Source organism: Ochotona princeps, chromosome 5 (assembly GCF_030435755.1).
Source record: "Ochotona princeps isolate mOchPri1 chromosome 5, mOchPri1.hap1, whole genome shotgun sequence".
Classification (NCBI taxonomy): domain Eukaryota; kingdom Metazoa; phylum Chordata; class Mammalia; order Lagomorpha; family Ochotonidae; genus Ochotona; species Ochotona princeps.
The window spans coordinates 86,692,319-86,718,560 of NC_080836.1; the positions used below are offsets into that span (position 1 = coordinate 86,692,319).

General features: G+C 39.6%; 1 protein-coding gene across 3 annotated transcripts in view; it reads left to right on the forward strand.

Annotated features, from left to right (window-relative positions):
* The first annotated feature begins 10,288 nt into the window (after positions 1-10,288).
* The window catches only part of SPAG16 (sperm associated antigen 16), an 886,848-nt gene continuing 870,894 nt past the window's right edge, over positions 10,289-26,242 (forward strand). For 2 of the 3 annotated variants that reach the window (XM_058664970.1, XM_058664971.1), the window contains exons 1-3: positions 10,387-10,585; positions 20,858-20,904; positions 22,312-22,407. In XM_058664970.1, the coding sequence (XP_058520953.1) occupies positions 10,453-10,585; positions 20,858-20,904; positions 22,312-22,407 (276 nt within the window). In that variant the 5' untranslated portion in view covers positions 10,387-10,452. Of the gene's footprint in view, positions 10,586-20,857; positions 20,905-22,311; positions 22,408-26,242 lie in introns of all 3 variants that reach the window. The other variant, XM_058664972.1, reaches the window with a different exon arrangement.

A 26,242-nucleotide genomic window follows, 5' to 3' on the forward strand; every position in this document is an offset into this window, starting at 1 on the left:
TGAAGGTGACTCAAACATCACACTCAAGATAATAGGAAAGAGGGTGAGGGCAGCAGGGTGGAGCCAGGAGGATCCTCAGTGTATGTCAGAGTTCTGGCAATGCCCAGCTCCAGGAAACCCCACGCAGCAGGAAATTTCTGTGAGAGAAAATTAGAATTTTTCTTACTATCACACATTTCGGTTGTTGGCAAAATGTAGTCTTTTGTATTTGCCAGAAGAAAATGGCTTAAAGGCTGTTTGAACGGATTGTGATATAGCCATATGGAGGAGTGGTCTATACTCATGGCCAGTGTAAAAAGAGTGCAATTTCTGTCTGTATTGTCAGGGATCAATGTCTGAAACACACCATTTAAAAAATACAACATTATACAAGCATTCGCATTATTTTCCTTTGTACCAATGCGAGCATACTTCATAGGTATTACAGCAGAATATCTCTTAAAAGGCATCCCTGAGATGGGAATCGTGTGTGCGTGTGCGTGTGCATATGTTTCTCTCTCTCTCTTTTTAAAAGATTTATTTTATTTTTATTGGAAAGTCAGATATAGAGAGGAGGAGAGACAGAGAGGAAGATCTTCCATCCGATGATTCACTCTCCAAGTGAGCCGCAACGGCCATTGCTACGCCGATCCAAAGCCAGGAGCCCAAGGTTTGGCGAGGTCCTTGGCTACTTTCCCAGGCCACAATCAGGGAGCTGGATGGGAAGTGGAGCTGCCAGGATTAGAACTGACACCCATATGGGATCCTGGCGCGTTCAAGGTCAGGATTTTAGCCGCTAGGCCACGCCGCCGGGCCCGTGTATGTGTTTCTAATGAAGAAAAGAGTGAATTTATGGTGAGTTTGGAGGAGGAGAGGGTGTGGAACGTGCATCACTCCTCTCTAACTCCTACAGATATTTAGAACTTAACACACATTGATTTGGTAGAGCTTCCTGACCCATACACGTTAACTCCAAAGGGAGTGAATTTTATGAATCTGTTTAGAAATCCATGGTGGGAGGTAAGCTTGTCCTGGGGTGGAGTGAATGAGGCAGATCATCATGAGCCTCACCACTAGGCTAATCCTTCGTGTCAGAAACAACTGCATAGCACAGGTGTAGGAAGTTCCTTTTAGCCAGCACTGTCTAAATAAGATGCTAAATAAGCATCTGAGTTGCCTTCCCACATCCTCAAAGGATTGCTGTAAGTTCAAATAGAATATTCCCGATACAACACTGAGCAACTGCTAGTTATCATCATGCTTATTCTTAGCATTGGAAAGCTCACCAAGGTCATAAAATTGTTTCTTGCTTTATGACTATCTTGCGCTTAATTCAGCGCTCCAAGAAGTAGATTCCTTCCTGTGGTTGCATTCAGCCAAGTCTAATCTTACTAACGTGAGGACGTGTAGCTCAGTGGTCTCTACAGCAGTAAATTCATGGGGAAAACAGATTTACAGGAACATTTTCAGATCATTTTACATTCTCAAAAGCCAAAATTGTGAACAATCTCATGAAAGAGTCAGTATTCATGAATTTACATTCTTAGAAAATAGAATATGCATTTGCTCCAAAAGCAACTTTACACTACAAAAGCCATTGTACTTTCTGGTGAATTAATTAACATTTTTTTTTTTATCCTTTAACAGTTAATTTCCACTTCATCTGTCTCTGAAGACAGTGTTTCTTTTTCTAATATCCCTGATGGCTAAATTCATACATCTGAATATTTTATATTTATTTTCATGTTTCATATGTTTCTGTGTAAAATTAAAAATGTTTTCTGAAGAATTGACTTATAAAATGTATACATCTGAAAAAGTAATGAGTGCACTGACAGTAAAATTAATCTGAATATTGGAGTTATTAAATAATTTGCAAGTAATATTCTGCTGCAAATGTAACATTAATTTTACAGAATAGTATCAGTATGTCAATTTTCATGGGTTTCTGTTAAAGTAGGAAAGATTTTTAGGCCCAACACAGTAGCCTAGTGGCTAAAGTCCTTGCCCGGCACACGCCGGGATCCCATATGGGTGTCAGTTTTAATGCCAGCCGCCTTGCTTCCTATCCAGCTCCCTGCTTGTGGTCTGGGAAAGCAGTGGAAGACGGCCCAAGGCCTTGGGACCCTGCACCCGTGTGGGAGACCCGGAAGGAGCTCTTGGCTTCGGATTGGCTCAGCATCAGCTGTTGCGGCTGCTTGGGGTGTAAGTCAGCAGATGGATGATCTTCCTCTCTGTCTCTCCTCCTTTCTGTAGATCTGGCCTTCCAATAAAAAAGAAATAAGGGCTCGGTGGCATGGCCTGGTGGCTAAGGTCCTCACCTTGATCCCATATGGCCGCTGGTTCTAATCCCGGCATCTCCACTTCCTCTCTCTCTCTCCTCCTCTCAGTATATCTGACTTTGTAATGAAAATAAAATAAATGTTAAAAAAAAAAGAAATAAATACTGAAAAAAAATAAGATTGGAGCATTTGAACTAGTCACTATAGTTGATATATCCTTGCTTCTAATATTTCTAATACTCTCTTTTGTCATCATTAGCCATTTCTTTGATATTGCTGTAAGTACTATAATCACAGATTTTCTCCCTACAGATATTACCAAAACTTCAGAAATACTTTCCTGTGACCAGCTAACTTATACAATTATTGGTGAGTATGTAAGTCCTAGAATTCAGGGTGTGTATATGTGAGGTTGGAGAATAGAGAGAGTACGGTGAGAAAAATCAATCAAGTAACAACCAAGAAGCAATTTTAATTCAAGTTGGAATTTAAAGTGAGGATAGACAGAGAACATAAGAATTGGTTTATCATTAAAAACACAGCGTAGTTCGTTATCACTAAGATCAGAGAAACTCTTCATTTCAAATTTAGGTCTTGTATTTCCTCCATTACCTATTTCATCCATTACTCTCTTTTCCACCAGAATTTGTGATTTGTATGGTTCTGGGCTTTTTCTTTTTCTTTCTTTCTTTCTTTTTTTTTTATCTGGACACTACCATGTGGGTCTCTGGGTTTAACTAATCCTTTGAAATTTGTGTCTTTATTTTTTTAATGTATTATTTAATTTATTCTTTCAAAAAAAAAAAAGGAAAAAATTATCAGACTTGATGCCTGTCATCCCAGAAGAACTGAGCATTGAGCTCTGGGCCACAGAGAGAAGGTTTGCATTTCTTCTCATTCTTTGCTTTCTTTGTTCTCTTTTCCTTTCCATCCATGCCCTCTGTGTCTCCAAAGCTGGATAATTGTGGACAGGCCAAGAAGTAGTACCATCAACCATGCATTATCAAATCATTCATATAAACATGGTCTGTTGCTTCAGATACAATGTGAGCATTAGGAAGGAGGAGAAAACTGTAATACCTAGATGAAGGCTCTGTTTTTAAGAAGGCTGCACAGCCTGCTGCACACTGAACAGCCTGTAAACCACAACCAGTCAGATACCTTCAAAATATTTTAAGAGCAAAATACGTATGTCTTTAAATAGTATAAAAATAATAATAATTCTCTACAGAACCCACACATTAGCTGCTTCGTATGCAATTTTAAATGACAAAGAATTCATTGTGGACCAAAGAGACATACCATAGGAAACCCACATTCATTTCAAAGCCATACTTCTATCCTATAAAATGTAGCCGACTAGACCAATGTGTTGCCTATGTACACACTGACATTGATTAATCCAAAAGAAATTATTTAGAAACTATGCTCCTGGGCTCACATAACGCCCAAGCCCAAGCAGCAAGCCATGTTAGCCTTGGATGTAAGATCAAATTTCTCAGCCAAACCTCTTAGGTTGGCTGAATGAATAAAAACAAAAAATGATTTCTATATGTGCTGTCTACAAGGAACTCACCCCGCAAAGTATAAATAGGCTGAAAGTGAAGGACTGGAAAATAATATTCCAGGCACATGAATGTTAAAAATGAACAGAAATACATACTCTGTTAGGAAACGAAGCTGACTTTAAATAAAAAAAAATGACAAAGGGAGATAAAGAAGGACATTATATTTGGTTATGTTTTGATAAAAAGTTCAATTTAGCAAGAAGACATACCAATCATAAACATATACAGAACGTTTTACCTAACAGCTAAAAAATAAAATTAAATTAAAATTTTTAAAAAACCATTCTTCTCATCAGTACATGGAACATTATCTAGGATAGACGCATATTAGGACAAAAATGAATTCTCAGTAAATTTTACAATTTTGAATCATAGCCTGTGTCTGAGTAAATTTAGGAAGATTAAAATCATACCATGTATCCAAGGAATAAAACCCGGAATCAACACAAAGAACAATAGAACACTCATAAATACTTGGAAGTTAAACAACATGTTATTAAGCTATCAATGAGTCATTGAAGAAATTACAAAGGAAATAAAAAACTTGTTTGAAATAAACGAAATGAAAACACAGTGTATCAAATCCTGTGTGATACAACAAAAACAATATTGAGAGGGAAGTTTATAGCAGCATTAAGTGCTTTCATTAAAAAGAGAAATATCTCAAATGAAATACTTAATGATGCACTTCAATGATCAGAAAAATAAGAAACCAAACACCCAAATCAACAGGATGTGAGAAATAATAAAGAACAGTGCAGAAATAAATGAAAATGAAACTAATACAAAAGATCAACAGGACCTGGTGCAGTAGCCTAGTAGCTGAAGTCCTTGCCTTGCGCGTGCTTGGGACCCTATGGGTGCTGGTTCTAATCCCAGCAGTCTGCTTCCTATCCAGCTCCCTGCTTGTGGCCTGGGAAAGCAGTCGGGGATGACCCAAGTCCTCGCAACCCTGCGCCCATGTGGGAGACCCAGAAGAGGCTCCCATCCTGGTTCCTGGCTTCGGATTAGATTGGCTCTGACTGTTGTGGCCACCCGGCGAGTGAATCAGGCAACAGAAGAGCCTCCTCTCTGTCTCTCCTCATCTTTGTATATCTGACTTTTCAATAAGAATAAATAAATCTTCAGGCAAAAGTTGAATAAATAAAATGTTGTTTTTTGAGAAGATAAGCAAAATATGTAAACCTCTAGCCAGACTAACAAAGCCAAGAAGAGGAAAACTCAGATAAATAAAAGTAGAGATGATAAAGTTCCAGGACAACAGACAGTTCTCCCAAGAAGAAATTCAAGTGGCCAGCAGATATGGGAAAATACTGAACATCACCAGCCATCAGGGAGATCAAATCAAAACTGTAGTGACATATCCTCTCACCCCAGTCAGAATGGCTAAGACCCGAAGCACAGAGAACAGCAAATGCCTGCAAGGATGTGGACTTCAGGGGCAAGGTTAATTAGTGCAACCAGTGTGAAAAACCGACTTCTTTAAAAACTAGAAATAGGCTTGCCATAGGACCAGCAATCCCACTTCTGTGTATATATCCCAAACACATGAACACATCGTATCAAAGAGATACCTTTACCACCATGTTTGTAACAGTACTGCTCACAATATCCAAAATTTGGAATAAAAAAAGTGTGTATCTTCAGATGAATGGTTAAAGAAAATGTGGTATGTATGCAAAACAGAACATTATCCCACTATAAAAGAATGAAATAGTATAATTTGCAGGAAAATGTACACAATTGGAAGACATCATGTTGAGTGAAACAATCTCGACACAGACAAATATGACATGCTCCCCTCATATGTGGGGGCTAAAATTTAAAAAGCAAAGAAATGCCTGTTTATATCGGTATTGTTACAGATACTGTTTTGTGAAATTTTTATCCCTCTGTTTCAATATGCTTTAAAATGTTATACTGTTGTAGTTTTAATGATCTGCGATTATTTTATAATTTATTATTTATGAGTGAAATGGGCATCTTTTCCTTTGATTTACTTTAAAATTGCCTGTATATGGGAGAAATGAACTAATGGACAGGGGGCTTACTGGTGCACTGGGTTGAGCACCTGGCATCCCACACCTGAGTGCTTGCTTGAAGCCTGGCTCCTCTTTGGATCCAGCACCCTGCCAGTGCTCCTGGGAAGGCCTGGGACCTTGGGTCTCTGCCACCCGTAGGAGACCCAGATGGAGTTCCAGGCTCTCAGCTTCAGCTGGGTTCAGCCTTGACTGCTGCAATCAACGAAGGAATGAATCAGCAGGTGGAAGATCTGTCTTATCTGTCTCGCTCTGTTACACTGCCTTTCACATAGACAAAAACATTTTAAAAACATGTATGTGTGAGAGATGGGGGAGAGGACTTCCATGGGTGGATTCCCTCCACAACTGCCCACAATGGCCTGTGTCAGCACAGGGCCGGAGCCAGGAGCTGGAAATGGAATCCAGATCTCCCACACAGGATTTAGAAACCCAGTTTTGTGTGCAATCACCACCGCCTCCCATTATCTGTCTTGATATCAAGATTGAGTTAGGAGCTGGACCTGGGAATGGAACCCAGACCCTCTGAAGTGGTGTATGGGGCATTTAAATACCCAGGCTGAATGTCTGCTCCTCAAATTTTTAAAATAGACTTTTGATTTTAGAATAGTTTTAGATTTACAAAGAAGTTGCAATTATAATATAGAACATCATCATATATTCACATTAACATCTTATCTTTACACGATAGAGTTGTCACGTCTAGTGATTTAGCACTGAAACATTACAGTGACAGAAGTCCAAACATTATTCACATATCCTTTCTTTTTTCTAATGTCCATTCATTGTTCTAAGATCTCACATTTAGTATTCATGCTTCTTTATGCAACTCTTGGCTTTGGACACATCTTTCTCTGTTTTTGATAATATTGCTTATTTTGAAAAGTATTGATAAAACATGTTGAGGAATGTCCCTGAGTCTCTCAATTTTCCTCATGATTAACTGGGATTACGTTTTTTTATTTATTTGTTTGCTTGTTTGTTTTATTTTGGGGGAGGGAAAGAGAGCAGAGATGTATTTGCCATTCCCAACACATATCAATAGCATATAATGTCAGCAGGACTTGCTACTTTTGGTGTTCATCTCATTCACCTGGATGAGGCAGGGTTTATCATCTTTCTCCACTGCAGGTTGTTTTTTTCTCCATTTTTCATACTGTGCTCTTTGGAAGATACTCACTGTATTTAGACTACACTGAATAAATGGACAGATTTGGGCATTGGGCTTAGCAATTAAGATGGGACACTTGTTGTGCCATATTGGTGTGCCTGGGATCTCTTCCTGGATCCTCAACTTCTGATCTAGTCCCCTGTTGCTGTAAACCCTAGAAGGCAATGGTGAGGCTCAAGTTCTTAGGAAACTGCCACTCATGTGGGAGACCTAGACTGAGTTTCAGGTTCCTAGTTGTGGTCTGGCATAACCTTCAGTATTACAGGCATTTGAGGGAGTTAACCAGCAGGTGGAAAATCTCTTTTGTTATGATCTTTCAAAAAACATGTATGCAAGTAAATAAAATTAAAAAAGAAGTGGTAAACTATGGCCAACTTACTGGAAATTGGAATTACTTGTCTAAATAAATTTGAATTGTTCTTTATAGGAGATTTCTCCCTTGTTCATCATTCATCCATTCAAGCATTTATTTACATGAATATGGACTAATAGGTATGTTCCTTTGGGTTTTATTACAATATTACCTTACTAATTTTGTTACTTAAATTGCATTAGTCTTGTCCATTGGAAACTCTTACTGTTGGCCCATTTGTACCTTTGGTATGCTCTGATAATAGTGAGATTATTGGTAGGAGAGAACTATTTTTACATTCTTGGACTGTGAAGGTTCCCCAGAGCTGTGTTGTATGTTCTTGGCCAAGCCATCCAGTCAGCCATTTTTGTTAGTTTTTTGGAGAATATTATTAAACACCAAGACCTTGGTACTTGGAGTCCACATTGCGTCTAGGGCTTCTCAGCTGGCACAGCGAAGAAATGTGTGGGTCTGTATTAGAAGCTGAATGAACTCTGTTTAAAAAAACTTATTATGTAACTTATATTATTACTGGGAGAGGGAGCAAGCGAGTGAGGCAGCGAGAAAGAGAATATGTCATCTGCCAGCTCACTCCCCAAGGCTCACAACAGGCAGGCCCAAGCAGGACCTCAGAAGTGTATCTGCATCTCCCACATAGATGGCAGGGGGCAATTAACTTGAGTCATCTTCCAGTGCCCTCAGGGGTTCATGAGGAAGGTGGCACTTTGGTATGGGATGGCAGGATAGTCAGCAGTGCCACAGTGCTAGCCTCTTAAGGGATTTTTGTTTTGTTTTTACTTTTATTGGAAAGGCAAATCTACTAACCATTTTTTAGGTTCAGCCCTCAAATATACACAACAGCTGAGGTAGGCCGGGTGTAAGCCAAGGAGCCATAAATCCAATCTAGATTACCCAGCAGGAACCCACCTGTTACCTCCACAGAGTGCATCAGCAGGGGCTGGAATCAGGAAAAGAGCTGGTACTCAAACCCAGGTGCTCAGCTATGGCATGTGCGTGTCCAAATCAGCATGTACTTGTTTGCCACAGTGTACAGTCACAGCTCCATTCTAGGCATCAGGAACCTAAGGTTCAGAGAGTCATCCAGAAGAGCCAGTACAAAGCTTAGATGCAGAGTTAAGAAGAGGTAAGCTATTGAAAAGCCAATACTAATTGTTCTGAGAAGTCCTCCTGCACGGTTCACTCAAACTCCTGGCTGTCTTCCTAGCATGCTGGAAATACACAGCACTGACCTTTCCTTACCCAGACTGCTTCTCAGAGCTGGATTTGTGAAACTAAGCCTCGAAGGACGAGATAATGCCTTCTTCTGAAACACAGCAGACTGTATAAAAAGCAGCTATCCCCCGAATTTTGGAGTTCTCGTGTATTTTTATCTCCTTGTATTTTTTTCTTTGCATTTAGGGCAAGTTAACATAAAAATAAAATCAGGAGTGATACTTCCATCTCTTAGTATAATTGGGACCCTTGGCTATTGAAAAGAACAAAATCAAATACGAAATGTAATGGAAATAACAGATATGATATTATCTCCATTTTATAAACAAGAACATTGAGGACTAACGCCATTACATAGTTCACCCTGTTAGAGTGTAGGTAAATGTTAGAATAATAAAATGCTATGTTAGAGTGATAGTATGTTAGAATGCTAGAATGGAACGTTTTTGTTGGGCAGTGTGAGATTCCTTTGTGCTGAAATAACTGCTACTTTGCTAGTCCAGGAGGCGCCTGGACATTGGGAGGATTCCACTTTAGCGATAAATCTGTTCTTTGCTGCCTTGCAACTTTGTGAACCAGGTGCAGGAGGGCACGGGCACAATTCTTCTCTGGGTCCCAGGAATAGCAGAAACATAAGGGTGTGAGAATGGGATGAGCCATAAAGATAATGGGTATGGGAACCAAACAGACTGTCTGTGCCTGAAGGCCATAAAAATTAACATGTCTGAGGTTGTTACTTTTGACGTATTTCCCAGCCCAAAAGGGCCTGTATAATCTTCTGTCTTGGGCTAGTTCGAGGTCTGACCACCCCACTTCGCTGGCCTGCGTGCCCCAAGTGCGGTCTGACCCCAGCATGCTGGCGCAATAAACTCTGTTTGCATTACCAGCGAGACTCTGTCGTTCTCTGGGGGTTGATTAGCTTGCACCCTGACGTCCCGGGGCTTTAGCCCGAACTCTAACAGCCCAAGGTTTCATAGGTAGTGCATGAGGCAGCTCAGGTCTGAATCCTTCGCGTTTGGCTCCAAAACCCAAGCTCTCAATCATGTCCTTATGTAATTGTTACTGTCTTTAAATAACAAATGATAGCGTTTATACAATCATTCTCTAAAATCAACAAGAGTAGAATGAAGAAAAAATTACAAGGAAGCGTCTTGGAGATGCTTTTGACACCCTTACAGCACAGAGCCAAGGAAGCTCCCGTACTACACATGATTGGGGAACGAACTATCGTCCATTATACATCATACAGGTGGTAAGTTTTTTCTGGAAATGACTTGACCGTGACAAGAACGAGTGGTACACATACTTTCCCAAACCAGGCAAAGCAGACATGCAGGTTAAGCGTTAAGGAAGGATGGCCAGGAAAGGACGGATGACGGTTATCACTTTTTCATTGTTTTCAGTCTCTCATTTACTATCTCTAGTAAGTTTCTTTCTTTTCTTCTTTTTTGCTTTTCACCCAGACACTGAGTATCTTCCTCTTGTCTAGCAGTTTTTTCTGCCAACCTCTGAGGACCGGCAGCGGGCACGTAGGAACCAAGAGAAAGGCTATGTAGGGAAGAAAACGAAGTGAGAATGGAACTACAGACTTAAAGTGGAAGAAATCCACGCTGCTGGGGAGAGGGGAGGGGATCCAAGTTGCTGATTCCGACTTACTGTCAACTCCGGGAGCTGTGGCCTCTCAGGGTTACCAGGCAACCATGTTGTCCCGGTAACCAGGGAAGCGTCTCGCGCAGGGGCCCGCCCAGAGGGAGGGGAAGAGGAAGAAGCTGAGATCTCGCGAGAGTTGTCTGAGGCCGTCGGGAAGCGTCTAGAGGTTGCCCGGGAGATGGCCGCGACCAGGGGCGCAGGCGAGGCACCCATGGCGGCTCCTGAGGAGATGCCCACCTCCAGTTTGCGGGGACTGGATGAAGCCTTGGGCGTGGGTTTGACCCCCGCCGAGAACGCTTACTACCTGGAGCGTATCCTTCCCGTAGGCGCGGGGCCTGCCGGTGGTGACTAAGCCAGGTGTCCAGTGGGGACGCAGCAGGGACGGAGCGGCGGGACTTCAGGGTGGCGTCTCTGCCGCCGCGGTCCCCGGGATGGACACCCGCCCCTTTACAAGCGTGGGTAACTCTGGACTAGTTAGAAGGATGGAAAGACCTTGCAGGACCCCGTACTCCGTAACTAACAACTCAAGACATTTTGGGTGGGAGGTTACCTTTTATGTGTTTTATGTTAAGGCGACGAAACAAATTCATTCGACCCTCCTTTAAAGTCTCTGGTTTTCCTAAATAAGCCCCGAAGTTTAAATAAATAAATAAATAAATAAATAAATAATAAATTAAAAAGTCAGTTAATTCCATCCAGGGAAGGTTAGAAGATGAGGGAAGCTTTTCTGCTGTTTGAAGTCCCATTAGCTGAAGTTCCCAGTAGCCAGCTTGTAATCCTGTCCAAGGTCCAGTTGTCCAATGATTTGTTCAAGTTTTGTAATATAGTAAGTAGTAATAATTGTTCTTCCCTCTAGAGAAACCACATAATTTGGTGGGCTGACAAGGCTTACAGATGTTAGAGGAAAAAATTCGCAGTGATAACAAGTTTATAACGAGAGGAATAGAAAAAAAAACTGAATAACCCTATGCGAATGGTTATGTTTCCTGTTTCTCGTTAGGGAGGTTTAGAACTCCAGTCTGGCTTTTACTCTTCTGGAAGTATACACATCAGTTGTACTGGAAATACAGGTTAAATACATTAAAAAACAGCATCTAACTCCTTCCTGCAGGCAGCTAAAAGGGAGACAGTCACCTCGCTTCCCCTAAAGACACCGCATTCTTCCTTTCTTACTTGTCCAGTCACAGTCCTCCTCTCCTATCCCCCAGCTTGTGATCCAGTCCTGCCTCGTTCTGTGAGCTTTGGCAAGCCAGTCACCTTATCTGACTCTGGCTCAATTAATGAACTGGTTGAAAAAAAAATCGACAAAATGTAGCATTTTATTGTATGCAAAATAACTTTCACAGAATAAATTTCAATAGTTTGAAATTGACTGTAGTGAAGTAGAGGGGTGCTTCAGTGTTATGAAACGAGCTTTTAAGCTTTGTGGCTCTCAGTTGGCCCTGTCCCTCTGTTACTCCTCCTTGACCAGGAAGGCTCCAACATAACATGTTCAGTAATGAGCACCAGGTTACCTTCATCTGCAGGGCCGTTCCTGAGTAACTGCTGCCAATAGGTAGCCCTTTGTACATGGCTCACAAAATCTCCGTCAAATAAGCAACATTTATAAGTGTAAACAGCTAAAACTTTTATCGGATTTAATTATGTGATTCTGAATTAGTTAGCCCTTTTGTTTTTCTTCTGTCTGTCTTGTTGACTGACTGCTGAAGTGTGTTTCACACAGAGGGTAGTGAGCGCCTGGAGAAATTAAACATTTAAACAGCCAGTTGTGCTATATTCAGTACTTAGGGAGAAGCTTTACCTCCCAGTTAAAATGAAATTTGAGAATTGCTGGTGAGCAGCAATTATCCCTGTATCTCTGGACTCGTCTGTAATATTATTCGGCATTATTTCTTATGGCAGTTATGATGGTTGCTGAAGTGAGCTTTCTCAGTATCAGTTTTTGTCAGGCAGTTTAATCGAGCTGCTGTTTTGTGGATAAATGCATTATGGTCTGGACAGGAATCAGGCATCTAATGTGCTCTACTTCGCACATATCCTTTTTCCTCGTATCTAATCATCTGCATTTGGCTGCACTTCTCTAACTTATGACCAAATCCTCCCAGTGAAGTAAACAGTGGACTAATAATATCAAGCAATGGTTTGAAAAAGAGATTGACTGGAATTCTCCAGGAAATCATCTACTTTTCTGCTCTTAATCCTTCAAACATATACAACATGGGTAGACCAATGTGGCACAAACAATAAGTCAGAGTACAGAATGAGGATTATCATTAAAAAAAAAAAAAAAACCTTTTTAGAATGGGTCACAGAATGTAGTCATAAAAATCATGAGCTGCAGCACCCTCGCCCTGCAGCCTCCTGGCTGTAATGGCGTCACCGGTGTCTCTTCTACTTCTACTTTAAGCTGCTACAAGGTGAAAAACATGCATGTGTGACATAGTTCTTATCTTAGCTATCATTACAGCTGTAAGAAATCTAGAATAGATTAATCTAGGATCCTTTTGGCAATATACAGGGCTAGACTGTAAAAATCTGTGAGAGGAAGGAGAGGAAAAGAGGAAGGGAGAGAGGGAGGAAGGCAGAGAAGAAAGGAAACCTGGATTTAGTTAAAATTGAGCTTTTGTTCTGATTGTGCGATTTAATTTCTTTTTTAACTTAAATTTTTTCCATTAAATATAAACATTCTCATAATTGATTAAATGGAAAGAATAGAAAGAGGATAGTACATGTTTCTTTCTCTTTTTTTAAAGTTTTATTTTATTTTTATTGGAAAGTCAGATGTACAGAGAGGAGGAGAGACAGGAAGATCTGTCGGATGATTCACTCCCCCAGTAACCACAACAGCTGGTACTGTGCCGAATCCAAAGCCAGGAACCAGGAACTTCCTCCCGGGCTCACATGTAGGTACAGGGTCCCAAGGTTTTGGGCTTTCTCAGGCCACAAGCAGGGAACTGGATTAGAAGTGGTGCTTCCGGGATTGGAACTGGTGCCCATATGGGATCCCGGGCTTGCAAGGCGAGGACTTTAGCATCTAGGCCACGCCACTGGGCCGTCTCTGTTTTAAAAACTAACAAAGAATTTGGAAATAGTTTTGCTACCATATATCATGAGAACTATGAGTCTTATATGTTACTTTATGAGTCTTACATGGTTAATAAATGTCCAGTCTTGCCAATTCTACTGAATTGGCAGTGACTCCGGATATGCAATAATAACTGTGAGACCTCATGAAGACTTGATGGCAGACAGCAGGGAGCTGGCAAGCATGCCAGGTGTTCTGTTTTTCTGGTTGGTTTATTATGCTCTCTTTGGTGTCTATTGTTTAGTTAACTTACTTTATATAAACTGGGCCTCCCAAGAAAAAGGACAATGACCATGAAGCTCACTATTTACAGTACTTTTATTTCAATTTAATAAGTAAAATGTTGATCGTGGAGGAGTTAACACTAGATTTTAGACGGCCTCTGTGTACAATAGTACTGAAGGGATGGCCAAGATTGCAAAGTGATTTTTGTCTATCGTAGCTTTGGGAAATCATGTAAAACATAATTAGCTATATGTTTCACTCTAGTTCTTTATGAAGATGCTGCTGCTGGCAGTGACCACCGCCTACAAATATGGCAGAGAAATACATGAGAATGAAGGGAATTTTGTATGCTGATCACATCTGAAAATTGTTTGCTGGTTTCTGGCTCATTACAAGACTTTGGTATGTGACTCCTTACACAAACTGTCAGCACAGGCTCTGCTCCATTAGGTCAGCTGCATTTGTTCTTGGAAGCTTCTAGCAGATGTGTTATATAATGCTATGAGGCGTTGAGGGCTGCCTAACAGTTTCAGGGGTGGATGTTGCATGTGCTTATGAGACCTACAGCACTGGGATCTAGGTCCTATTCTGTTAGTGGAACAACCATCAGTGAACACAGCCACGAAGTCACGTACCGGGGAAACCATTTATGTTTAGCAAAATCATGACTGCTGCTGAAGTCCTTCCAAAGCGAGTAGTATTGGTGATAAATGGGAGCCGTGGTCTGTGTATAGGCCATGACTTGAGAGTACAGACCTGCCCTGCAGTGGATGGTACCACGGACTGGGCTTGAGGGCAGAAACGGAAGAGAAATAACAGAAAGTACCCTGTGCACAAGCAGAATAGAAAAGGAGACATGGTCAAGGACATACAGGTGGAAAGCAAGAGCCAGATGTGAGGGTAAAGGATGGGGTGAAAGAAACAGATTTTGTGACTGTAATTCAGCCATGTTCTTTGAAGGACATAAGCAGAAAAGGAAGGCATTTTTGTAAGGGCACAGAATCAGCTTGGTGTTAAGAAACTGATTTCAAGCCAGAATGTCAGTTTATGATCCCACAGGGGTAAAATAACTGATGTGTGTGTGAATGGTGATCATAGACTCTTGTAAGGAATTAAATCACAGATGAGGCAGTTACTCAGTGAAAGTAGATCCAGAGTAAAGGGGACTGTCTTTCAGACAATTTTTGATGAATTGGACTTTTCCAGATTGGCAAAATTGTTGTTTAAAATGGTGCTGTAAACTTTTTCACACATGGTGATGTTGAACAGGTACTTGATTATATTCCTCACTTCATTGTTTTTTGGAAAGGCGATTTACAGAGAGGAGAGATGGATCTGCTATTCTCTGGCTCACTCCCCAAATTGCAGCAGTGATCGCAACTGAGCGAATCCGAAGTCAGAAGCCTGGATCCTCTTCCAGAACTCCCATGTGGGCGCAGGGTCCCGGGGCTTGGACCGTCTGTCATTGCTTTCCAGTGAGAGCAGCAGGGAGCTGCATGGGAAGAGAAGCATTGGTAAACAAAATGACACCCATGTGGGATCCCAGTGGAGATCAGGCTGTTCAACAATGGCTTTGGTCCCTAAATCTTCCCTTGTGCTGTGAGTGATAAGAAGCGTGGGGTCAAGTCTGTGGTATTTATTTATTATTTAAACTTTATTGGAAATTTAGATATACAGATGGGGCAGAAATAGAGAAGATCTTCCGTCTGTTGATTCACTCCCCAGGTGGCCGCAACGACCAGAGCTGAGTTGATCTGAAGTCAGGAGCCAGGAGCCAGGAGCCTCTTCCAGGTCTCCCACATGGGAGCAGGTTCCCAAGGCTTTCAGACATCTACTGCTTTACCAGACCATCAGCAGAGAAAGGGATTGGAAATGGAGCAACTGAGATGTAAACCGGCTCCCATATGGGATCCTGGTGATGGCAGGGTGGTTGCTTCGGTTCTACTGTTTCCCTTTTGTGGGTTTTTTTTTTTTTTTTCAGATGGATACAGAATTACTTCAGAATTTGCTTATGTGTTTGTTCGTGTATTGCTAGTCAGCTTGACACATGTGTAGAAGCATTCATGCCAAAGTGCATTTCAGTTTTAAGTTTGTAGCTTCTCCGCAGACACAAATTGAATAGGATATTCCTGTTTTGTAAACCTCTGAATGTTTGGGACCTGGGACTGGCTCCTCCAGTAGTCTTCTGGTCAAAGGCATCTGCCATCATGATCAAATTTGGATTTACATTCTTTTTTCCAGTGCCGCCTCTTTGGCACTTGGGACATATTCCAGGGGAGTGACTGTTAAAAGTATTAACATGGTAGTTTTGAATTGAAGGAAGCATTCGGCAATTTTTTCTAAGGTGTCCTGGCTTGCCACAGTTAAAACATTTAGCATTCATTTGCTTTTGAATAGCAAAAGTTTCAAGTGCTGCTGGGCATGGAGTTTAAATGTCCCTGTGTTGTGACAGGCTTTCAGGTAAACCAGAAGATCCTCTCTTTCTTTTATAGGACGAATAACAGCCTGGCAGTCCCCTTTCGTGTTATCAAAGGCCAGTTGCTTTAATAACAATTTCCTAGTGCCTTCTCCCCTAACTTGTTTTTCTATGGAGTCTGTCAAAGGTCCTATAAAGTCAGCGTAAGATTCTCTGGCTTCTTGGATAACTTTGTATAACTGCCTGCAAATTCAGACCCAGTTGCAATTTTCTCCCATGCCCACAGTGCTGCATCCCGTATATGAGTGAGCGCAGCTTGAGGTAGCTGTATCTGCTGCTCTGTAGTAACCCACTGTCCATCTCCAACCAACATATCATAAGTCAGTTGTCCTCCACCAGGGAGGTGCCAACCCAATGCTCCTGAGAATCACAGTTTTTCCTTAGCCACATCACTTCTCTACGTTTTGCACTGTGAATGTTGAGAAGCAGAAGAAAGCCCTATTTTTGCTATTACTTCAAAATCATAAGGAATCCAGTTTGCTTCCTGGTTCCAGCCATTTAAATATTCCCACACATATGAAGAAGTAGGTCTGTAGGATACACAAGCCTTTTTAAAAGCTGTGATGGCATTAAAATCTAGGCTTTCATAGGTAGGTTGGTTATTTTCTTGACCAAGTGTAATTGGAAAAAGCAATCGGAATTTATGAGGTCTCCGGGAACATCAGACATTTGGCTTTGATCAGATTTAAGAGTGAGATGGCGTGAGCTGATGTTTAACTGTTCTTTTATCCCATCCTCATTTACCTCACTAGAAGATTCTGAGAAGTCAGGGGATGTTTGCTGTTTGAACATGGGAAGCTTTAGTTTCTCCATCAACGCTGCAATATTACACTTAAAAAGAGTTACTTCTGGGGAAATTTTATGTTCAGATTATATTATGGAGAGTTAAAAAGTAGCAATTGGAAAGAATAACTTTCTATTCTTGGTGCTTTACCTGACCTTTTGTCTGATTGTATCTTATCTTTGCCTACAAAAATTTTAGTGTGTTGGTCTGCAGTTATGTTATGATTCTGCCTCCTTTGAGGTCTCTGTAATAAGCTGTTTAAGTGATTTGTTTTTAGCTATTAGTAGCTTGACACTTAGGAAGTTTGAAAACAAATAGATGAATTTATAATTAGGATTTTGGTAAAAATCAATATGATATAGCATATTAATATTGTGTCATTCTAGTGATGGCATGGTAAAGAAGAGAATTTATGGCATCTGTATTCAGAAACTTGGTTTTTGTCACTTGTAGGTGCATGATCTTGTGCCAACCTCTTAATCTCCATGATTCAGATACTTCAATTTAGAGATGGCTGTATCACTAACATTCAACATTACAGGGTTTCTGTGAAAATAAATGTGTTATTGTCCATATGAAATAGTAGGCTTCATAAAAAGAATTTATTTTTCTCAATCTTTTTTTTTTTTTTGTTTAGGGAAACAATATATTCACTCTTAAAAGCTGTTGCCTGGGAGATTTTTCTGGAAAGAAACATGCAAGTGTTGTTTGACATTTCCAATGCTTTGAGAACAAATCACTTGGTTCCTCTATGTGTTGCCATGTTTAACAACTTACACTATAACATCTTTCCTTATATAATCTTGTCAGTTGTTGGCTTAGTTACAGTTTTACAGTCTGTCCCAAAGAGTTTTGAATATTTACTTTCTTTTGAAATTCATTGTTAAATATATATAATGAAGGATGGCATTGCTTTTCTGATGATATTCAGAAAAGTGACTGCTTACAAAAAAAAATCACTGATATCTTAGGAGGGGGCACATGTTTCCCCAGAAAAGAGGCTGACTTCTGCTAGTTGAGTGTTTGGAAGTCTTACTACGTATGTTTAAAAAATGTAAGTCTAGAACTTCAGGGAAATTTAGAATGCTTTTTGTTTATCCACTCATCTTAACATAGGGATAACTAGGGCCTGTGAGAAGAATGACATTACTCTATTAATACTCATTCCTTTTCCAGAGTAAGGAAAATAATAATAAATTCTTTATATCATTTCCTGTAACCAAAGCTGAATTCTAAATGCTTTCCCTATATTATTTTTCTTTCAATACTCTTGATATGCTACAAAGTAGTGTGATAATCAGCTTCCCAAATGATGTCCAATGGTGCATGCTTCCCAGTATCCATGCTCTTGTGTAGTCGTCCTGTAGTGAATAGGGTTGGCCTATTAACTGATACGATATTATAATAACATCTGAAACCTGACCACCAAAGACATTGTGGCTCTACCTCTCCTCAATCCCCTAGCTTCGGTGTCTTGAGGATGCTTCAGCAGCATGGGGAAGACCCAAGTGGGGTGCAGCTGAGACCTCCATCCAGCCCAGTGTCTGTGAGTCACCTGCCTTGGGTCAGCCCCTGGATGGCTGCCACTTGGCTGCTGTGTTGACTGTGACTTCATGAGAGACTCAGTCAGAAATCCTCCTTCTGTAAGTGGTTGGGAGGGGAAAAGGGAAAGGAAGGAAAGGAAGGGGAAGAGACAAGCCCCTATTCCTACAAAACTGTATTGTTAATAATAATACTTGAAAAAAAAGGCAGAAGTATCCTTCTGGGGCTAGTTCTGTGGCTCAATAGGCTAATCCTGCCCCTTCAAGGGCCAGCATCCACATGGGTGTTGGTATGAGTCCTAGCTGCTTAACTTCCCATCCCCTCCCTATGGCCTGGGAAAGCAGTGACAGATGGTCCAAGTCTTTGGGACCCTGCATCCACATGGGACACGTAGATGAAGCGTCTGGCTTCTTGCTCTTGCTTTCAGATTGTCTCAGTTCTGACCCTTGCCCTCATCTGGGGGGTAACCTCAGATGGAAGATCTTTGTGTCTCCTTCTCTCTGTAAATCTTTCTAATAAGTAATAATAATAAAACATCTTAAAGAAATCCTCCTAAGCCACCACTAAATTCTTTTTTTTTTAAAGATTTTATTATTATTGGAAAGCCGGATATACAGAGAGGAGGAGAGACAGAGAGGAAGATCTTCCATCCGATGATTCACTCCCCAAGTGAGCCGCAACGGGCCGGTACGCACCAATCCGATGCCGGGACCAGGAACCTCTTCCAGGTCTCCCACACGGGTGCAGGGTCCCAAAGCTTTGGGCCGTCCTTGGCTGCTTTCCCAGGCCACAAGCAGGGAGCTGGATGGGAAGTGGAGCTGCCGGGATTAGAACTGGCACCCATATGGGATCCCGGGGCTTTCAAGGTGAGGACTTTAGCTGCTAGGCCACACCGCCGGACCCACCACTAAATTCTTGATCCACAGCAACTATGAGATAATAGGTGCTTATTATGCTATTATTTCTGTTTCTTAATATTAGTACAATGCAGTTGACAAAATGCATATGTTTAAGATGTACAAGGTGATGTTTTGAGATGTGTCATGAGGTGATTATCAAAATCAAGTTTATTTAATGTGTCTACTTCATGAAGTTATTTCTCTAATTTATGTTTTTGTAGTAAGAATTCTTTGTTGCATTTGCAAGTTTCCAGTATTCTGGGGTGGACATTTAGCAGCTATGACGGTGCTGCAGACACCTACAGGCCACATCAGATGGCCTGTTTTGGAATCCTGGACTCCACTTCTGTTTCCAGCTTCCTGCTAAAGCGCAGGCTGGGAAGTGGCAGATGATGGCCCAGCTAGGAGGTTCCTGCCATGCAGGTGGGAGAATTGGATTTATTTCAGATTGCAAGCTACAGCCTGGTCTAGGTTTAGCTGTTGTAGGCATTTGGGGAGTAAAGTGACAAATGGGAGATCTTTCTTTTTCTGCCTTTCAGATAAAAAAAAAAAATCTGTCTTCTGTATCTATCAGTCTATCTATCTATCTATCTATCTATCTAATTCAATCATATGATGCATTATTTTTAAGTGTAGTCATTATGGTACACATTTGGTCCCCAGAACTTATTCATTTTATAATAATTGAAAATTTGTACCATTTGACCATTTGACCCCCACCTCATGATTCCTGGTAACCAAACCTTCTGCCTATTGCTGCATATTGGACATTTTCTTCAGATTCAAGAATTACTGAAGTTATTAATATTTATCTTCATGTAAGTTATATGATATTTACCTTCATGTTCCTGATTTATTTTACTTAGAGTATGCTATGTGTTGGATCACCTTCCCTATAAAGAAAATTTAAGTTGCAATATAAAGATAAAAGTAGAGATTTGCATGAATTTTATTGCTAAAAACTATAAAATATGTTCTTCAGCTGTGTTTTGATATAGATGTGCTTTCTGGTTCACTCACAATATTCAGAATAGAAAAATTTGATTGAGAATAATTGACTCAGAAGCTATGGAAAACCTAGTATGATTCAAGATAAATGGGAAAGAAAAAAATATTTTTTTTCACTGATTTTTTTCAAACTTAAGTTACTCTGTGATAGAATGTGTATGGGGAAACCTTCAAAGAGTTCATGGAAAATAAGAAATATGGAAAAACTGCATGAGTTGCAACTTTTTTGCATGAAGATAAATATATTTTAAAATCCAGTTTTCTTTGAGTGTTTTGAAATACCCTTATGTTTGTAAGACCCATTAAAATGAAGTTGTAAATCATTTGACAGACACGTAAAACTGTAACTTTTCATGGCTTTGGGTTACACAAAGCAATAATGCTAATTTAAATGTTTTATGTTTAGGTTTGTAGACTGTATGGGTGAAAAAATTTTTTAAACAAGTTATATGTTTATTTGAACTTCCTCATAGTATAATTGAACACTATTTTAAGGTCAAATGAATATTTGATATAGTAATTTTATTTCATATTTTGGATATTCAATCTTGACAAGAAATGCAGAGGTCACCATAACTGAAGCATCTGAAGATGAGTATGAATATGAAGAGGTAATGTGCTAATTTTAGGAATTTACTATGCAGTTTAAATATAGTCATCTCATGAGATATTCTTTTTATTTTTTTGCAACATCACAGTGATTATTGTTCGCTTAGATATAGTGATTTTTGCACTAAATTCAGCTAACATCAGCTGGTTAAGATGTGAAAATTCTATTCAGACACTTAGATTGCATAACACATTTGGTGGCTTTAGTTTTCCTCTTTTTTGTGCTCCAGCTTCAGCTCCTTATCATCTGCCTAGGGAATGTGTATCATACCTGGACTCCTCGTCTCTGTCCAAGAGGCATTTCCTGTACCCAGAGCTACCTTGGTCAGGGCACCCCAGGTGTTGTCCTCTGGGATGCAGTTCAGGGATTGGGCTTCCTTCTGATCTATTGTTCCCATTCCAAAGCTCTCCTACCGCTTATTGTTCTGGTGAGATTCATCTTTGCTTCTGAGACTTGGAGGATGAGCTGCCTTCGTTTGGCAGAAGCTGTGATTAAAACTGTGTAAGCAAGTCTGGCCCTCTTTGGCCTGGGTGGGCCAGAGAGGAAGCATAGGAGAGAATTTTTACAGGTACTTGTAAAATGGAGATTATATGTCCCACATAAAGTTACTGGATGAGTTGATAAATGTAAATGACTTAAAATGACAATTAAAAATATGTGGTGTTAGCTATCATTAATTTCATAGTTAACAACCATTACATTTTTGAAGATTTTAGCTCTGAGTGAATTTTGTTTTTAATAAACTAGGTTGCATTGCTCTTAGTTATTAAAAAGTAATGGAGAAAATCTGAGTTTGAGAGGCAGGGTGGTGTTCAGATAGCCTGAAATCTTTCCAGCAGAGTTGTTAGGTAACATTTGTCATTATAAGTAAAAGCAGTTTTGCATGATCTTAGACGTGGGATTGAATGATTTTTACAAGGAAATCTCAAAGTTGTCTGTTTTTCCTCACTCATTTCTCATAGATCTTTATGATAGTATCATATCTTTTATAAAGTGTGTTTCTTTTCCTTTGCTTTGTGAAGAAAAATTGTTTCTTAGGTAAGATTCAGAACTCCGCCGATGTGCAAATTTCCTGTTGTTTCCATCATATATGGTAAAGTGCAGTCTGAAAATATTAAATGGAAAACTTGAGAAATACACAGTTCATAAGTTTTAAAGAATTACATTGTGATATACTTTTGTGATATTTTACTAATAGCCTTTATTAATATCTTCTTATGTGTAATTTATAAATAAAAATGTATGTGTAGGAAAAACATATTATATAATTGCATAGGGTCAGCTACTGCCCACTGGTTTAAATCCCCATAGGATGTTTGGGAATGTATCCTCTCATAATAAAAGGGGGATTTCTGAATGGTTTCTTATATTTATGCTCACCTCTCCTTTTCCTTTTTCTGTGCTTTAGATACCAGATAACAATTTTAGTATTCCAGAAAGTGAAGAAGATCTTGCAAAAGCTATTCAGGTGGTTCAAGAACAAGCTACTGATACTCAAATTTTGGTAAGAATTGTGAACAACACACTTGTAGCCTATGGTTTGGGAATAGTACTTTCAGTACGAAGTTTTGAACGTCATTTAAAATGCAAACGCTTAACTTGGTAAATGCTGCATCAATATCATTTCTTTTTCATTTCTCTTAATTTTACATCAAGTCTTCACTTTCTGCAAGCTGTTGTAGTCACTATTTATCTTGTTATTAAGGTCACTCTTGTCACAGTCATAGATTCTCTCAGACTACTGCCTGATTCATCTCAATTGAGATTCAACCAAGCATTTTCAGTGCTCATGTTTGGGATTTTGCAAAATATACAAATTCTGCAGTCTGGGTTTTAAAGTATTTGTGTCTCTTGTTTTTCTTGAAATTATTCAATATACAGTATGGAATGCTCAATATATTAAGGCCTTTGGAAGGTTTATGAACTTATTAAGGAATATGATGAGAGATGCTTTTAGATTATAACCAGTTAAAAGGAGGTAAAACTGATGACATGTACAAAACTGAAAACTTAAAAATTGGAAATAATATATTAGCAAAAATATTTTTAAAGCTCTTTATATAGTTGTACTATTGGTAGGTCAAGAGGATGCTTTTTTCAATAATTAAACCTTTTCCTTTTGAAAAAAAATGAAGAGGATTGTGATATTTGCTTGTAAATTTGACTTCCTCTGTGCAAAATAGAGTTCTTCTACTATTATTCCCTATGTCAATTTTTCTCTGTTTTTTAAAGTGCCTAAATCTAGAAACCCACTAATTCTGTTCCAAACACCCAGTAAAAATTGAGAAGATGGACTCTTTGAAGCAAAACAGACAGGTTTTCCTCAATGCCTTTCCATGTAAACATTCGATGCGTCCTTTGTACCCTGGCATATAGCTATACCTGGCTAGGAAGGAGAGGGAAGGTCTACTACCAAATGGAAATGCTTATTTCAGTGCTCAGGAGGTAGATTAGTGACTCATTGCAAATCAGAAGAAACTGAATACATTTGAGGGAAGATGCTGTTTTTATGTTTGTAAGAACCTATCCATTATTTGATTTATCTTGCCTACTACTTACTAGATGTGATAGTTTTTATGGCTCTCTTAAAATCCAATGTCAATTGCTTAAATAGTTTTGTTGGTCTAGTTTAGAGATCTGCAACTTTTTTATGTTAAAACCGTAAATATTTCAGCCTTTGGACACTATAGATGTCTGCGGTGGCTAGTGAGGTGCAGACACACACCTGTGTAAACAGACTGGCTGTGTTCTAGTAGGTTTATTTATAAGCACAGTTACCTCGCCGCTGGTCTAGTTGACATATTTACATCCATTATTTCCAAAAATCAAGGCACTAAGTTACTGTATGAAAGGGAAAGCTGGTCTCTTGTCTGAAGGACAGGCCAATCACACTGTTGCCTCAGGGCATTTGTGCTTGCTGATGTTTTATATGGAACAGAGGGCTCCACCTCTTCATTTATGTTCAGGTAGCGTTTCTGTACTGACTAGAATCTCCACCCACAATCCCATGCCATAATTTTGAAGGTTAAAATTTGAATGTTCATAGTCTGTAAAGATATTAAAATCCTAAACCATTTGCAGTTTTGAATGTTGAAATCCTTGCAACTATAATTTCGGATCAAAAAGGCCATGTGAAGAAAAGAGAGGGGCCGGTGCTGTAACGAAGAAGGTTAAGGTGCCACTTACAGTGCTGACATCCCTAAAAGCACTGGTTTTGTATCCTGGCTACTGCACTTGCAGTCTGCTCCCTACTAATAGCCTGGGAAAACAGCAAAGGATGACTGCTACTTCCATGGGGGAGTCCCAGAGTTCCCAAAGCTTGGCTTCAGCTTGTCCCAGTCCCAGCCTTTGTGTATAACTGGGGAATGAGCTGCTAGATTAAAGACCTCCCTCTGTCTGCTCCTCTCCCTCTGTGGCCCTACCTAGGAAATGTGTAAATCTTTTTTTAAAAAGGGAGAAGCAGAAAGCCACATCCTGAAGAAGGGATTAGTAAATTTTCAGTCCTATTTTGTTAAAAGAGTTGCCTGATTATTCAGTTTGACTACTGTTGTGCCAACATATGTGGTACCTTAACTTCAGAAAATGGCTTTCTTTAGAGAAGAAAAAGAATTGAACCAATTTAGTGACTTTTTCTACTGTTATTTATGGATTTAGTGCTGTCACAGATCATTAAATGATGAATGGTTCTTGATTAAGGATTTGGACTCCACCTAAACTGACAAAGGCTAGCAACTTACATAATAAGTTACACTTTCACAAAAATCTACTCCCACTTTTTTTCCTGTCAGCCATATGCAATTAATTCACCTGGTACATTCAGAAATTCAAGAATTTTTTATCTGCTTATTCATAAATATAATTAATAGAAAAAGTGGAACACAGTATAAACACTAATTTGGAGGTTTGATCTTTGTGGAAGAAAATGAATTTCAACTATAAACCATAATAAAAGTTTGAAATCAAATAAAATAAGGGACTAAAACATTTTAGGTGTTATCACTGAAGTCTATTTATTCCATTTAGTGCTTTAGTCATATTGAGTTGTAGTCTGAGCCTCTGAGGGAGAATCCACTTTGAGGTTGCATTCAGATTGTTGGAAGGAATTTCTATAGAGCCAAGTCCCCACTTGCTTGCTAATTGCTCTGGACTAAATTGTATCTTCTCTAAATTCACATGCTGAAACCCTAACCTCCAGTGTAACTTTTTTCCTTTTAAACAGATGACTGCGTTGGCCAGAAATCCAGATGAGTGTATAGGCCTTGAGCTAAGCATTGGCAAACCTTCTAGTTTAAAAATATCATTTACCTGTGACAATTGACTATAGCTATGAAATTCCAGGAGATTTTAATGTACTAATGCTACATTGGCCTGAAAAAGCCATTGGAGTTACTGACTGCTTTGGAAATAATTATGTGTGAAGTAGGATAGGCATACAAGCAATGGGGTTGCTGTTGTTTGTCAAATTCTGTTTCATTGACTGTGTATGAATGCATGTGGGATGGATTTCCATGTGTTCCAAAAGGCAGAGGCCCATGTTGATATATATGGAGTCATAGAAGAAATTTAAAATAGCAGCTGTGTGTAGAAAGTGAATGTGAACTTGTCTCTGAGAATAATCACTAAAAGGATCAAAGCCAACACTATTCATAACAATGCAACACATCCACATAGAGTGAATGTGTTTGAGTTTGGCTGCTTTTTTTCATCACCTCGCTGCAGATGCTTGTCATCTGTGTTGACAGTATACTTTTCGTGTGTCAACTTTTCTCATTTGTTCTTTTATGCCAGTGTTTTAGATTGTGAGAATTATGTCTTAGAATTTACTGCAGTATGTGTTTCATCTTTGTATGAGCTTTCTGATTCACAGTATTTATTTTTCCAAATTTGACTCTGGGGAAGCACACCACAACACTGTCTTTGCAAACAACTGTGAAAATATGTAAAAATGTTGAAACTCAGTATGTGTAGAGTTGTAATTTTTGTATGTCTGTGTTTGTGTAAGACAACATTCTTCCCGTGATTAAGATCCCTCCTGGCTTTTGATCTATCTTGTCTGAAGACTTAGGTTGTCCATCACAGGAGTTCAGACAACCCCGACATGATGCTGCATGCACATAATTACCGTCTACAGTGGGGTACACTGTATGTGTGGATAGCACACGCATAAAGTATGCGTACGAATGCATGTGGAGATCATATTTTGATCTCTTAATGATTGTGTTAGTCTACAGCTATTGTCAGTATACCTGAATGTTTATCCTTACAGAAATATGTATATTATTGTTGCCTATTTTACTGTTAAGTGAATTATAATGTAAGTAAATAAAATAAATGCCCTC